The 15053-nt window shown below is 38.3% G+C and overlaps 1 protein-coding gene across 1 annotated transcript in view; it reads left to right on the forward strand.

Moving 5' to 3' along the window:
- Positions 1 to 15053, forward strand: part of MYH15 (myosin heavy chain 15) — a 152650-nt gene that overhangs the window by 71582 nt on the left and 66015 nt on the right. The window contains exons 25-28 of the mRNA XM_047100446.1: positions 764 to 940; positions 2644 to 2789; positions 6601 to 6691; positions 8949 to 9338. Of these exons, the coding sequence (XP_046956402.1) occupies positions 764 to 940; positions 2644 to 2789; positions 6601 to 6691; positions 8949 to 9338 (804 nt within the window). The remainder of the gene's footprint in view (positions 1 to 763; positions 941 to 2643; positions 2790 to 6600; positions 6692 to 8948; positions 9339 to 15053) is intronic.

Here is a 15053-nt window from a genome sequence, read left to right on the forward strand (position 1 = left end):
CCTCTAAGTATCCTTTTTGGGGAAGAGAGCTAACATGATACCGTTTACTGAAAGGTGACTCGGGGGTATGTCTGAACCCCTAGCTCTGCCATTAATTTAAACTTTGACCTTGAAGATGTCACTTTAATTCCAGTTAAAGACTTTGACGTGCTGTCCGCTTCAGTTGAGGGTTTTAACTTGTGCATCTGTGTATGGATTGAAACTAGCTGAGGACTCTGTACCAAACCTCTGATAAACAACTGGTCTCTAAAATGACACTGTAATTTTGGCAGATGATTAAATAGCAACTCTTGTGCCATTGGTTCCCTTTCATAAAAAGCACGTGGGCCTGATACAGCCAGCTTCCATTTTTATGTATTTCAACAGCTGGAATGCTTCTTTCATTGCCACTGTCGGGATGTGAGACACCACAAGATTCCTACGTGCCCCATGAATACTCACAAAACTACCTTTAGTGGTGTTCTTGTTATATAATAATATGACACTCTAAAAATGGCATCAAATGAGCTATCCTGATAATATCTGATTAACCTGATACCTCATTCCCTAACTGTGTGTGTGTGTGTGTGTGTGTGTGTGTGTGTGTGTGTGTGTGTAAGAAAAAGTGAATTTAGAGTTTTTAACAGTATATTGGGAATTTGGTTCTTTATGACATTGGATACCTCCTGAGACTATACTAGAAAAGAGAGAAGATGGCCGTTAGCATTATGTCCACCTTCCCAGTGGAAACTCTAATGCTGCTATCATTGTTGTCTTCCCATAGGTCAAGAACCTGACTGAGGAAGTCGAGTCTCTAAGTGAGGATATCGGCAAACTTAACAGAGCGGCCAAGGTCATGCAGGAGACCCATCAGCAGACCCTGGATGACCTACACACAGAGGAGGAAAAACTCAGCAGCCTGAGCAAAGCCAAGGTGAAGGTAGAACAGCAAGTAGATGAGGTAGGTAGTGTACTATCTAGCTAGTTTGCTCCCCACATGCATACAAACCTCTGAGTTTTACTCAATTTACTTGACAGTTTTGGAAAAACTTTGTGGCATGGCTTGTTTCCTTAATATTTGGAAACAGAGGTTTAGTTTTTCTTAATGTACACTGAACCACTACAGTAGAAGAGAAGCCCCAGCATGTAATCTGTCAGTTTTTAAATGCAACCTTCATACAACCCTGGGCAGTGGGAGAGCACTGAGATGAATTATAAAAGGTTATCCCTGTAAGTGACTGAGTTTTCCTCATAGCTCCCATGGAAACTGGTGTTTTACCTGACGATATGCTGGTTCTCTGTTTGACATGAGGTTGAAAGATTAGTTTCAAGGCCCTGTTGTGTCTCCAGTGGTGTGCTGAGATTTATTTATAATTGAAAGATATGTAAATCACAAGCTGTGTTCTACCTACACTTTGGTAAAATACTTGTGAGATTCTAAAGATGGTGTCCGTGTTCTGCCTCCAAACACCCTGTGAGATGAAGATGTTTCAAACCACTCTTAATGGTTGCCTCACCATTCCTCCTACCCCCTGCCCCCTGCCCCACTGACATAGCATATGCATTCACTCTCTTATTTGTCCCAAAAGCTTAGCCTTTATAAAATTGCTGACAAGAGTGGTCTGGTTTTATTTGCATTATTTGCTTCTTTTTCCTCATGCCTTTCTATCAATTTCCTCTATTACCTGTTCGTTGTTTCAATTCTCTTCCCATTTCCACTGCTGGTGTGTCTCACAAAGCCTCAGTATAAGGATTTATTGTGTGTGCGTGCGCTCTCTCGCTCATACACATGCACACCATTACTTGTTTTCTCCTGGAGTTTATCTACTTTCAGGTTTTTACATACTCCTTCCAGAAATTCTCCCACCTCCTCCCATTTGAACTTCGTATATTTTGCTGGTTACAGGAAATAGCTTCTACTGCTGAAAAGTAATCATATCAATGATCAAATAGACATAGTGTAATTGTTATCTAGCCTCCTGCTAAACCAACCTTGGTATTGTTGACAACACTAATCCAGACAAAACTGGAATGTTCTGACCACCTCGGTGGGAAACGAGAATATGACATAATGTTATGGACTAGAAGAGGGTACCGAGGTGGTAAAGAAGGTATAGAAATCATGTCATGTGAGATGTGTTCGAAAGGGTCTGTGATACTGAGTTGGGAGACTCAGGAGAGCTGCCTAACATTCATAGATGATCGTGTGGAGACATATTTGCTTGGTGCTGCTCCAGGGAGCAGAGTTTAGACTCATGAGAAGAATTTACTGGGAACATTTTTGGCTTCTTATGAAGAAGCACTCCTGAGTAAATGGACTTACCCACCCATGAAATGAGCTGCTGTGTGAAGAAATGGGCTTCCCATCAGTGGGAAACAATCAAACAAGGCCTCACTGGTTATTTATTATTGGTTTCTTCCATAAGACCCAGCCTCATATTCTTTAATCTCAAAAGTTTTCTTTCATCACTGTAATTTCTAGATTTTTTGTTGTCCTAGCGATGCATGCAATATATATTTTTAAATATCTATATAACTGGGCATCATTTACATAATCTGTGCATGTATTTTTCTTTTTTTCCAGAAGGTAAGTGTTAGTGAACACATCTAGTGAAGTATAAACTTTACGTATTTATTTGGCTAAATAATTACTCCTTTTGTCAGCTTGAGGGTGCCCTTGAGCAGGAGAGGAAAGCGAGAATGAACTGTGAAAGGGAAAAGAGCAAACTGGAGGGCGATCTGAAGATGAACCTCATGAGTGTGGAGCACCTGGAGAGCGGCCAGCTGCAGCTGACAGAAAAGCTGAGGAAGTAAGTCACCTCACTGTGGATGCGAGATTCAGGGAGACCTTATATTGGAAGGAATAGCTTTCTCATGGCACTTATCCTCATGACCCCAGGGCCAGATGTCTCAACACCTGACTGGGAAGATAACAAGCCTAGGAAATGAATTTTTTTTTTTTTGCTGGACTTTATTATATGGTTGTAAAAAGAGAGTAAATGCATAATCTAGAAGAATATGACTGAGGAAGCATCTGACTAGCAGATTGGAAAGAAAGGTGTAAAACCTATGACTTGTGAATTATTGAAATTTGAGGCTACAAGTCCAAAAATAAAAATGGCTCCCTTCTTTTACTCATGATGAGACCAATGGCATAAAAAGTAAAACAACAACAACAACAAAAAACTAAACTAAACAAAAAACCCCAAACCCTTTAATATGAAGTTCAATATAACCTTTGATCTCTTTGAAAAAAGTTTGCCAGATATAACTTCATTAATATGTATATAGCTTTTCTATCAAGTAATTTACAATCTAAATATTAAACCTTAAAATCGAAAGCAAAACATAACAATCAAAATTAGCAAAACTTTCAGCTCAAATGAACTCAAGGTGGCTTCTCAGTTTAGTTTTACTGCTTAGTGAAATGGACTTTCTCATCTTGTCTCTTGTCATCCCCTGCTGAGCTAGACTTTCTTCTCACCATTGGGGATTTTCAAGTTATTGCGAAAAGATAAAATAGGAGAGAGAAACAGTGAGGCCCAAGAGTGAGGTAAGGCCAGGGTGAAGCTGGGAACAGGTCCATCACTGGAGCCACAGGACAGAGCACAGTCAAGTGAGCATCACTGAGCTTCTGGTTTTTCTGTTTGTCTACATGAGTTGCCATGATACATGCTCATGTTCAGGTTTTGTTCATATTCTGATGAGTTACTGAACTTGATAGGTGTTTGGAAAAGAAGTAATCCTATAAATGTATGGAACATTGAAATGATGATAGAGGTCTCTTAGCATTCCATTTTAAGATCATGTTTCAGCTCAGCAAAGTGAAAATGATGTTCCATGTCCTTGTAGGCCACAGGTCAAAGAGCTCTGGCATTTTAGAAATCCATGTTTTTGGAAAGATATAACATTAACTGTGAAACTTTTTCTCTAAATGGACCTATGTATATATAGAAACATAATATGTGATAAAGGTGGCATTTCAAATTAGTGATGACTAGAGTACTTAATAAACAGTGCTGAGAATATTAGCTATTCATTTTCTGAGATGAAAGTTAACACACTACTCATACACACAAAATCCATTTGCATTAAAGAAATAAAGGTAAAGACAAGGCTATAAAACGGTTAGAAGATTCAGCATTATTCACAGTAGCTAAGATATGGAAACAACCCAAGTGCCCATTGATGGATAAATGGATAAAGAAAATATGGTGTTTACACACAATGAAATTTTATTCAGCCTTTTATTTTATTTTATTTTATTTATATTATTTTATTTTTGAGAGAGAGAGAGAGTACATGAAGGAGGGGCAGAGAGAGAGGGGGAGAAAGAATCCCAAGCAGACTCAGCACTGCCAGCATGGAGCCCAGTGTGGGCTCAGTCTCAGAACTATGATATCATGGCCTGAGACAAAGTAAAGACCTGGAAGCTCACCTGATAGAGCCACCCAGGCACCCCTCTTATTCAGCCTTTAAAAACAAGGTAATCCTGCCATATGTGACACCATAGATGAATCTGGGGGATACGATACTGAGTGAAATAAAGCGGTCATAGAAGAAAAGTACTTCATGAATCCATTTATGTGAGGCATCTAAAATAGTCAAACTTACAGAAACAGAGTAGAATGGTAGTTGCTTAGGGCTGGAGGGAGTGGAAAATAGGGAGTTGTTATTCAATGGGTATAAAGTTTCAGTTATGAAAGATGACTGAGTTCTAAAAATCTGCTATACAACATTGTCCCTATAGTTAACATTACTGTATTATGCACTTACATATTTGTTAACAGGGTACATCTCATGTTAAATGTTCTTACCACGATAAAAACAATACAAATCTTTGCAAGAAAATTTAGGTAATAAATCTTAGAAAATTGGCAGGTTAGGGGCACCTGGGTGGCTCTGTCGGTTAAGTGTCCGACTTCAGCTCAGGTCATGATCTCACAGTTTGTGAGTTCGAGCCCTGCATCAGGCTCTGTGCTGACAGCTCAGAGCCTGGAGCGTGCTTCAGATTCTGTGTCTCCCTCTCCCTCTGCCCCTCCCCTGCTCACTCTCTGACTCTCTCTGTCTTTCAATAGTAAATAAACGTTAAAAAAAAATAAAAAAAGAAAAAAAAAAGAAAATTGGCAGGTTAAATTTTCTTGAATAAGTGACAAAAGCCAAAGACAGAAAAAGAATATCTTGATACTTAACGATATCACATTTCTAAACATTTATGTGGCAAAAGCCAACATAAGTAAAATTGGAACAAGTTATACAAGGTGTGAGAAATATTTTCAGGAGATACCAGAAAATAAGAATACTAAAAGAAAATCTATAATTCATTAATTATATGAACAATCTAGTAGACAAATGATCAAAGGATACCACCAGGTAGTTCGTTTGGTTTATTGGCCATTTTTATTTATTTATTTATTTATTTATTTATTTATTTATTTATTTTTAATTTTTTTTCAACGTTTTTAATTTATTTTTGGGACAGAGAGAGACAGAGCATGAACGGGGGAGGGGCAGAGAGAGAGGGAGACACAGAATCGTAAACAGGCCCCAGGCTCCGAGACATCACCCCATAGCCTGACGCGGGGCTCGAACTCACGGACCGCGAGATCGTGACCTGGCTGAAGTCGGAGGCTTAACCGACTACGCCACCCAGGCGCCCCAATTGGCCATTTTTAAATGACAAGATGCTGCCTCACTGTTAAACAGGGACATTAAAAACTAAGGCATTCTAATTTTCCAATTTCTGTCAGATTAGGAATAATTTAGAAGTATGCTAATATTAGGCGTAAATATGGAGAAATAATCTCACACTGCTATTGAAGGGCAAAGGGCAGGGTTATGTATTTTTAAGCACACACTTATACCTGACCCAGGGAATTCCCTACTCTGTATCCACTCTAAGGAAACACTCACATGTGCACAAGGGGGCATGGTTATGAACAGTGGTATTTACAGAAGGAAAATATTGGGGAAAACCTAAGGGCTTATTAATGGGGAAGTGGATAAATCAACTACAGGATGTCTAAATTATGGAATAGTATGTCACAGTTAATTTTTAAAATGAAGTAATTTATGTATGGGCCAACATGAAAAAAAACTCAAATGTGTTATTGGGTTAAAAATGAGTTATGGAACTATAAATACAAATTATTTATATTTACATTTATATTTAATTATATATTTATTTATATTATTAATTATATACTATAATATGTTATAGTATAATATTATAATATATTAATTATATATAATAATATACTATATTATTAATTATTTATATTATTTTATTTATTTATATATTTAATTATATTTATACTTAATATTACATATTATACCTTTCACAGTAGAGAAAATGAAACTATTTCTACCTATATGTAAACACAAATGCATGTCAATACTTAGAAAAAATGTCTGGAAGGACTCATACCAAATTGATAATGGTGGTTACCTCTTGGGAAGGAACAAAGATTGGGTGTGAGAGCCAAGGAGACTTCAGATATAGATGTAGTAGTTGAATTTTTATAAGAGAATAATTTCATGTGTTATTACTATAATTTTTAAAATATTTAAGTCAAATGTTATCACCTAAGAAATTCTATTTGATGCATTTTTCCCTTACAGGAAAGAACTAGAAATGAATCAGATGAGTTCAAAGGTGGAGAAGGAGAAAGGCCTGGTGGCTCAGCTTCAGAACATGGTTAAAGAGCTTCAGGTAATCATTTCTCATGTAGTTATATGTAGATTCATGGGTAATAATTGGTACTTTAATGACAAATGCTTTGCCAAGGTATCCATACCCTGAGGCAACCATGGACAGAAGCAGAAAAGAGCAGTGGTTAAGAAGGAAAACTGCCACATTCCACAGATAAGTGACTTGGAAAAATTACCTCTTAAGCTTAGATTTTCTTACCGTAATAAAAACAGGTAATTTGTCGAATATTTGTGGTGAACCAAACATTGTGCTAAAATCCTAGATACGTTTTTTTTTCAGTTATTAATCTTCCTGACAGCCTTTGAGCTAATATTATTAAATGCAATAGTACATTTAAGTGGTAAGCATAGTGCTTGATCTGTGGTAAGCATTCAGTGTTAGCAATTTAATTTTTTATGATGATTAGTCTTTGTGATTAGAAAACAATTCTATTTCTGTGCTGAAAATCTGTTTTGTACCTACTTGTAGTCTCAAAACATTATTTGGTAATGGGATGCTATTTATAAGTTTTAGACCATGTGGCTGTTTTACACTATTTGACCATGTTATAAAATAAGTATGAATGGATATATACACATACACACATATATGTAACTCCTCACATATGCTGTATGCATATACATCTGTATGATAGATGTTTTTCCTTTGGAGCTAAATATTTATCGCAGTAACGTAACCATTACTCAAAATAATTTTGAGCCTCTTTCTGATAATTATTTTCTGAGACATTTTAAACCAAATAAGAAAAACAGTTTCACTGATTTATAGGCATGATTTCAAACACAATATTAATCTCCAAGCGATTATCTATCATATTCACCAGGCTTGTCTTCAAGTGATACTTGACTTTATCCAAAATAAAAAGACTCAAAAATTTCAATTTATCCAAAAGACAAATTCTCTTACCTTCATGATTTAAAAAAAAATGCTCTAGGGTGGCTCTGGGGTGCTCTAGGGTGCCTGGGTGGCTCAGTCGGTTAAGTGTCCAACTTTGGCTCAGGTCATGATCTCCTGATTTGTGGGTTCAAGCCCCGCATCAGGCTCTGTGCTGTCAGTTCAGAGCCTGGAGTTTGTTTGGATTCTGTCTCCCTCTCTCCTTGCCCCTCCCCTACTCATGCTCTGTCTCTCAAAAAATGAATAAACATTAAAACAATTTTTTTAATGCTCTAAAGATTATTTCTGAAGAAATGTTCTAGAAATGTTTGTTTTAATGATAGTATTGTTTGGGACAAAGGTATTGGATCCCAGAAAAACTAGTTGGAAGGGGATCACATTTACTTGGATGTGGAAATCACAAATTTTTTAGCGCCTTCTCTGTCCCAACTCATCTACAGATCTGGTAGCCTACATATTGGCATGATCTAGAAATCGGCATCCTCGAAGCCATGGTACTCTAATTTAAAGGAAAGGAAACATGCTCTAAAATAGATACTATCCTTTTTCACTCCCATCCTAACCTATGCCTAATTATTTAAGGTAATGTTATTGAACATCAGTGGCTTTCCTGTGCTGTACTATAATGATGCTATCAAGATTTGTAGAGCTATTTGCCCTTACACTACAAGAGTTTGGGGCTCTGAGAGTTCTTGTCACTAATTTCCTTTATCTAATAATTCTGCCTCTAATGGTATCAGATTACTACTCACCATAGCACTCCCCATTCCTCCACCCATTTTAATTCGTTACTTTGGATCTCCTGGTACTTGAAATCACCTGCAGACCAAGAAACCAAGTAACCAAGTTTGGCAGAACTGTGTGTGAAATTAAATTGATGCTGTTTCTTATGAGTAAGTTGCTTGAACTCAGATATTTATTTGATTCATCAGATATTTGCCCAAGATCCCAATAATTGAGATTGGTAAATGAATCCCAGATGCATGAGGTATTGTGTATAAAATTCATCATATTAGTTTTTATTAAGCTCTTGAAATTTTTTTTTCTTCTTCTATTAAAGGTGTTTCCTCTTTTGGAAAATCCTCTTTACTGTAGTTTCTCCTCCATGTATAGAATTTAATGAAGTTGCTCATCAACAAGGGCTGGGAGATCTGGAGGAAGGGCACATTTGAACTCTGGTCTTTGTAGTGATTTGGGGAAAATCATTTAATTTCTATGTATTCTATCTTCTTTATACAATGAAACCAAAGGTATTACATGACTTTTCTTAGTTTTGATACAGTTTTAAAAAATACAGTAAAGCTTTTGAATATAAAATATGCTACAAGCGCTTAGTAAAAGTCAAAATTATTTATTGCTGCAGAATCAGATACAGGATTTGAAAAGGGAACTGGAAACTGAAAGGACCACTCGAGCCAAGATGGAGAGGGAGAGAGCTGACCTCACACAAGAACTGGAAGACTTGAATGAAAGGCTGGAGGAGGCAGGAGGCACCCGTTTGGCTCAGCTAGACATAATGAAGAAACAGGAAACAAAATTCCAGAAGCTTCGCCAAGACATGGAAGAGGCCACACTGCACTTTGAGGCAACTTCTGCCTCTTTGAAGAAGAGACATGCAGACAGCTTGTCTGAGCTCCAGGGCCGGCTAGAAAATCTACAACAGGTCAAGCAGAAATTGGAAAAAGACAAGAGTGACTTACAGCTAGAAGTGGGTGACCTCCTGACCAATGTTGAGCAGATGACCAGAGCTAAGGTAAGCATCCTCAAGTCTACCTTATGGTAGTAGGACATGGAAGTAGGACATGGAAGTAGGTAGGGGAGGCAAAGGAAAAGAAAAATAAACTGGATTGGTGACTTGAGGTATTTGCTAACGGAGGCTGTATTTCTTTAGATTGACTAGATCAGGCTTAAGCTCAGTGCGCGTTGTTAAGGTCACATGGCTATTACCTGACTGTAGCCTGACAGTAGCTTCTGGTTTAATTGGAGTTCCAGGCCATGTTTCTTGTGGGTCTTTCTTTTTTTTTTTTTTTCAACGTTTATTTATTTTTGGGACAGAGAGAGACAGAGCATGAACGGGGGAGGAGCAGAGAGAGAGGGAGACACAGAATCGGAAATAGGCTCCAGGCTCTGAGCCATCAGCCCAGAGCCCGACGCGGGGCTCGAACTCACGGACCGCGAGATCGTGACCTGGCTGAAGTCGGACGCTTAACCGACTGCGCCACCCAGGCGCCCCTCTTGTGGGTCTTTCTGATGATGACATAAGTAAGTAGGCTAGAAAGTGAAGCCACTAGCTATGTGAGTCGTGTGTCTCTCTTGAAGAATGGCTTTGCGTTGGGAGCACACCTCAGGGGTGGCTCAGATACCCTAGGGTCTGTCTCGATGAATGGTGGACGCAAAGAACTTTGCTAAGGGGAGAGACTTTTTTCTCCTTCATGTTCTCTGGCGTCTCTTTAACCAGCCAGCATGAGAAGGAAGTTTCACCATGTATTCTTTCTTCACCTAGACCACTAATCCATATAGTATAAGCTCTCATATCAAATGACTAGTATCAGATCACAGGTAATGGCCATCCTATCTTCTGGTAGTTGAGAGGGGGCGTAGTTTAGGTTAAGCAGAACAAATAGAGGCCTCCCTCATTTTACTGAGCTTTGCTTTATTGTGCTTCACAGATATTGTGGTTTTTACAATTGAAGGTTTGTGGCAACCCTGAGGAAGTCTATTGGTGCCATTGATGCAACAGCATATGTTCACTCCATGCCTCTGTGTCACGGTTTAGTAATTCTCACAACATTTAAAACTTTTTCATTATTATCATATTTATTATGGTGATCTGTGATCAGTCATCTGTGATGTGACTATTATAATTATTTGGGAGTGCCAAGAACCATGCCATATAAGACAGCAGACTTACTTGATAAGTGTGTGTGTTCTGACTGTTCCACCAACTAGCTATTCTCCTATCTCTCTCCCCCTCTCCTTAGGCCTCTCTATTCCCTGAAACACAACAATATTGAAGTTAGGCCAATTAATAACCCTACAATGTCTTCTAAGTGTTCAAGTGACGGGAAGAGTTGTACATCTCTCACTTTAAATCAAAAGCTAGAAATGATTAAGCTTAGTGAGGAAGGCACGTTGGAAGCCAAGACTGGCTGAGAGCTAGCTAGGCCTCTTGTGCTAAATGGCTAGCCAAGTTGTGAATGCACAGGAAAAATTCTTGAAGGAAATTAAAAGTGCTACTTCAGTGAGCACATGAATTATAAGCAAGTGAAACAGCCTTATTGCTGATAATGGAGAAAGTTTGAGTGGTCTGGATAGGAGATCAAGCCAACTACAGCATTGCCTTAAGCCAAAGCCTAATCCAGAGCAAAAGCCTAACTCTCTTTAATTCTGTGAAGGCTGAGAGAGGTGAAGAAGCTGCAGGACATGTCTGAAACTAGCAGAGATTGGTTCATGATGTTTAAGGAAAGAAGCAGTCCCTATAAAATAAAAGTGTAAGGTGAAACAGCAAGTGCTGGTGTAGAAACTGCAGCAAATTTACTAGCAGATCTAGCTAAGATACTTCATGAAGGTGGCTACACTAAATACAGATTTTCAATGTAGACAATCTTCTGTTGGAAGAAGATTCCATCTAGGACTTTCATAACTAGGGAGGAGAAGGCAATGCCTAGCTTCAAAGGACAGGCTAACTCCTGTTAGGAGCTAAAATTGAAGCCAGTGCCCACTTACCATTGTGAAAACCCTAGGGCCCTTAAGAATCATGCTAAATGTACTTTGCCTGTGCTTTAGAAATGGAACAACAAAGTCTGGATGACAACACATATTTAAAGTCCACTGTTGAGATCTGCTCAGAAAAGAAGATTCCTTTCAAAGTAGTACTACTCGTTGACAATGCACCTGGTCAGTGAAAAACTCTGATGAAGATATACAAGAAGATTCATGTTGTCTTCATGCCTGCTAACACAATATCCATCCTACAGCCCATGGATCAAAGAGTCATTTTGACTTTCAAATCTCATGATTTAAGAAATACATTTTGTAGGTCTATAGCTGCCACAGATAGTGATTCTTCTGATGGATCTGGGCAAAGTATATTGAAAACCTTCTGGAAAGCATTCGCCATTCTAGATTAAAAACATTCATGATTCACAGGAAGAGGCCAAACATTAGCAGGAGTTTCGAAGAAGTTGGTTCCAATCCTTCCGGATAACTTTGAAAGGTTCAAGGTTCCACTGGAGGAAGTAACTGAAGATGTGGTAGAAAAAGCAAGAGAACTGGAATTAGAAGTGGAGCCTGAAGATGCAACTGAATTGCTGCAATCTCATGATACAACTTTAACAGATGAGGAGTTGCTTCCTATGGATGAGCAAAGAAAGTGGTTTCTTGAGATGGAACCTACTCCTGGTGAAGATGCTGTGAAGGTTATTGAAATGACAACAAAGGATTTAGAATATGATGTAAACGTAGTTGATCAAGCAGCAGCAGGGTTTGAGAGGATTGACTCCAATTCTGAAGGAGGTTCTGTGGGTAAAATGCTATCAAGCAACATCACATGCTACACAGAAATCATTTATGAAAGGAAGAGTCAAATGATGTGTCAAAACTCATTGTTGTCTTATTCTCAGAAATTGCCACAGCCACCCTAGCCTTCAGCAACTAGCAGCCTGGTCAGTCAGCAGCCATCAACGTTGAGGCCAAGACCCTCCACCAACAAAAAGATTATGACTCATTGAAAGCTCGGATGATGGTTAGCATTTTTTAACAATAAAGTATTTTAAATTATGACATACACATTGCTTTTTTAAAGACATAATGCTAATGTGCAGTTAATAGACTACAGTATAGGGTAAATATAACTTTTGTGTGCACTGGGAAACCAAAAACTTCACTGACTCACTTTATTGTGATACTACCTTTATTGCACTTGTCTGGAACTGACCCCACAACATCTCCAAGGTATGACTATAGCCAGTGTCACATTCTCCTTGTGAGCAGAATTTGGAAAGTTATCTGGGAAAGAGACAAACCAACAATAAAGCTCAACTTTCATGGACCATGGCCAGAAAAATGCAGCATTTCTTCAGAGATACTGAGTGACTCCTAAAATATTTAGCCTTAATTCCCTTTAAAAAACCACATTGGGTAGAAAGAAACACAAAACATCCTGCTTTTCCTTCTCTTTCTCTCCACTCTTCCTGCCAATTATCTTAGAATATAAATCTAGTAAGGATTTAAGTCCTCTCTCCTCTATCTCATCTGTATTCTGCCTTTTATATGGACTCATCTTTCTCTCAGCAATGAAAGCATGCTTTCTCCATGCCCTGTAGGCTTCATTTGCTTTCCTCAGCCCAAATGAGACTCTAGAAGTCCTTACTCTTTATAATTTTCTCTGCCTCTTGTTTATCCTCAGGAATTCTTCTGTTTCTGCATATCTTAGTAGGAAGTCATAGTCATAAAACTGTTGATAGGTTCACCATAAATCCATACTAATTAGGTATGAATTTCATACTTTCCAATTTCCTCTAGAATTTCATTGCTGCTCAGAAGTTCTTTATTCTTCTAATTCACCTTCTGTTTTATTTTAAACAAAATCCTCCCTCAGATTCTAACCCTGACTTTCTAAATCCTTTTCAATAAATGGTAAGACCTAACTGATAAAATCAAGACCATTCAGTATAAGTTCTCTCTTCACCTTATATTTTTCTTACACTCATCCATTTCTTTCCTTCTTGTCCCAAAGAATAAAATATTTTTCCACGTAACCATTACTCACCCATTGCAAAACAAACCAAAATAAAAAAGACTTTTCCTCAGACACTAGCAGAAGGAAAGCAAGGTCTATCTATATCTGCCTTAATCTGTCTCCTTGACCAAAGAGTATTGTTCTATTTATCTATTGCTGTATAACAAATCATCCCTAAACCTTGTAGCTTGAAATAGCAATTTATTATCATCTCCCTTGGTTCTGGGGTTGACTGGCTTAGCTCAGATGGCAGTTGAGACTGGAGTCATCTGAAGGTTTATTCATTCCCATGTCTGGCTCCTGAGCTGGGACAACCAGAACAGCTGGAGGCTAGATGGAAATCTCTCTCACCATGTGCCTAGTTTGGGTTTCCTCACAGCATGGCAGCCACAGAGGACTTGGACTTCTTACAAGGCAATTTAGGGAACAAAAGCAAGTATTACAAGAGACCAAGGCAGAAGCTGCAACAATTCTTGTGAGGCAGACTTACAATGCAGTGGAGTGATTCAGTTAGAAGTCACAGGTAGGGGTCTACACAAAGGTATGAATACCAGAGGGTATGGCTCACTGGGGAGTCATCTTTGGAGACTAGTACCCACCACCCACTAGCACTCACTACCTCCTCACTCCTATAACTCCCTCAGTGTCTTTTCTTTCCCCTACATTACTTAAAAGTATTCTCCTAAATTGTTTTTTCAAAGATCAGTAATGTCTTCCTTTACTCAGATTAGCATGTCTAAAACCAAACTTATCACCTTCTTCTGAATCTAGTGTTTCTTCTGGACATTTCTGTCACTGACACCCTGTTTCTTCCCATCACCCAGGCTTAAAGCCTGTAATTGATTATGTGTTTCCTCCCTTGTTCTTTGCTTTCCAATCAATTCTTACAGCAGGTCAATTCTTCACTGTCTTACAGTTTTCCATTCCATACCCACACACAGGTAGGACTTTCATTACCTTTTAACTGACTATTAATGTGGTTTCCTAAATTATTATTATTTTTTTGCTTCTAGTTTTTCTTTTCTCAATCTATCCCATATAGTATCCATATGAATATTTCTAGACATGGCTTTATAGAGTCATGTCCCTGCCTAACAGTGAACTCCAAATTGCTGCTTTTCAAGGTACCCTATGGCCTGTGATCTGACCCAATCTGCCCTGCCAATTTTAGATTCCATTACTGCTTCATGGACCTTCCATTTCAGCCAAGCTAACATGCTTGCCTTTCACCAAATATCTTTTCCCACCAATGTGCCTTTTCCAAACTAAGCCCTCTCCCTGGAATGCTCAAGTTCAACTTCCCATATTAAAACTTTATCTATTTCAGAATTACTATAGCACTTTTGGGATCCCTCTTGTATTGCTGCATTATATAGTCTTTTAACTTTGCTTAAATAGAAAGCATCTCTAGGGCAGAAACTAGGTCTTATTTTACTCATGTTTACTACATGATATGCATAACCTGTATACTCAAGTACTAGCATTAACTTTTATATATGCCTTTTGGGAATTCTGTGGCACATAGATTCAGTGACTATCCAAGGTCATACAATTATGGCAGAGATGGGCCTTGACTCCAAATTCTGTTTATGTTGGTGTGTGGCCACATTGTGCTGCTACCTTAAATATTTTCTGGTGGGATAAATTGATTATGTTCATTCTCATAGGCATATATATTATACTGAAATTTTTCTTGAATTGTTTATTTCATCTTTTTCTGAATTATAA

This window comes from Lynx rufus, unplaced genomic scaffold (assembly GCF_022079265.1).
Source record: "Lynx rufus isolate CCGP_SWC_20201006 ecotype Redwood Valley unplaced genomic scaffold, mLynRuf1.p SCAF_5, whole genome shotgun sequence".
Taxonomy (NCBI): domain Eukaryota; kingdom Metazoa; phylum Chordata; class Mammalia; order Carnivora; family Felidae; genus Lynx; species Lynx rufus.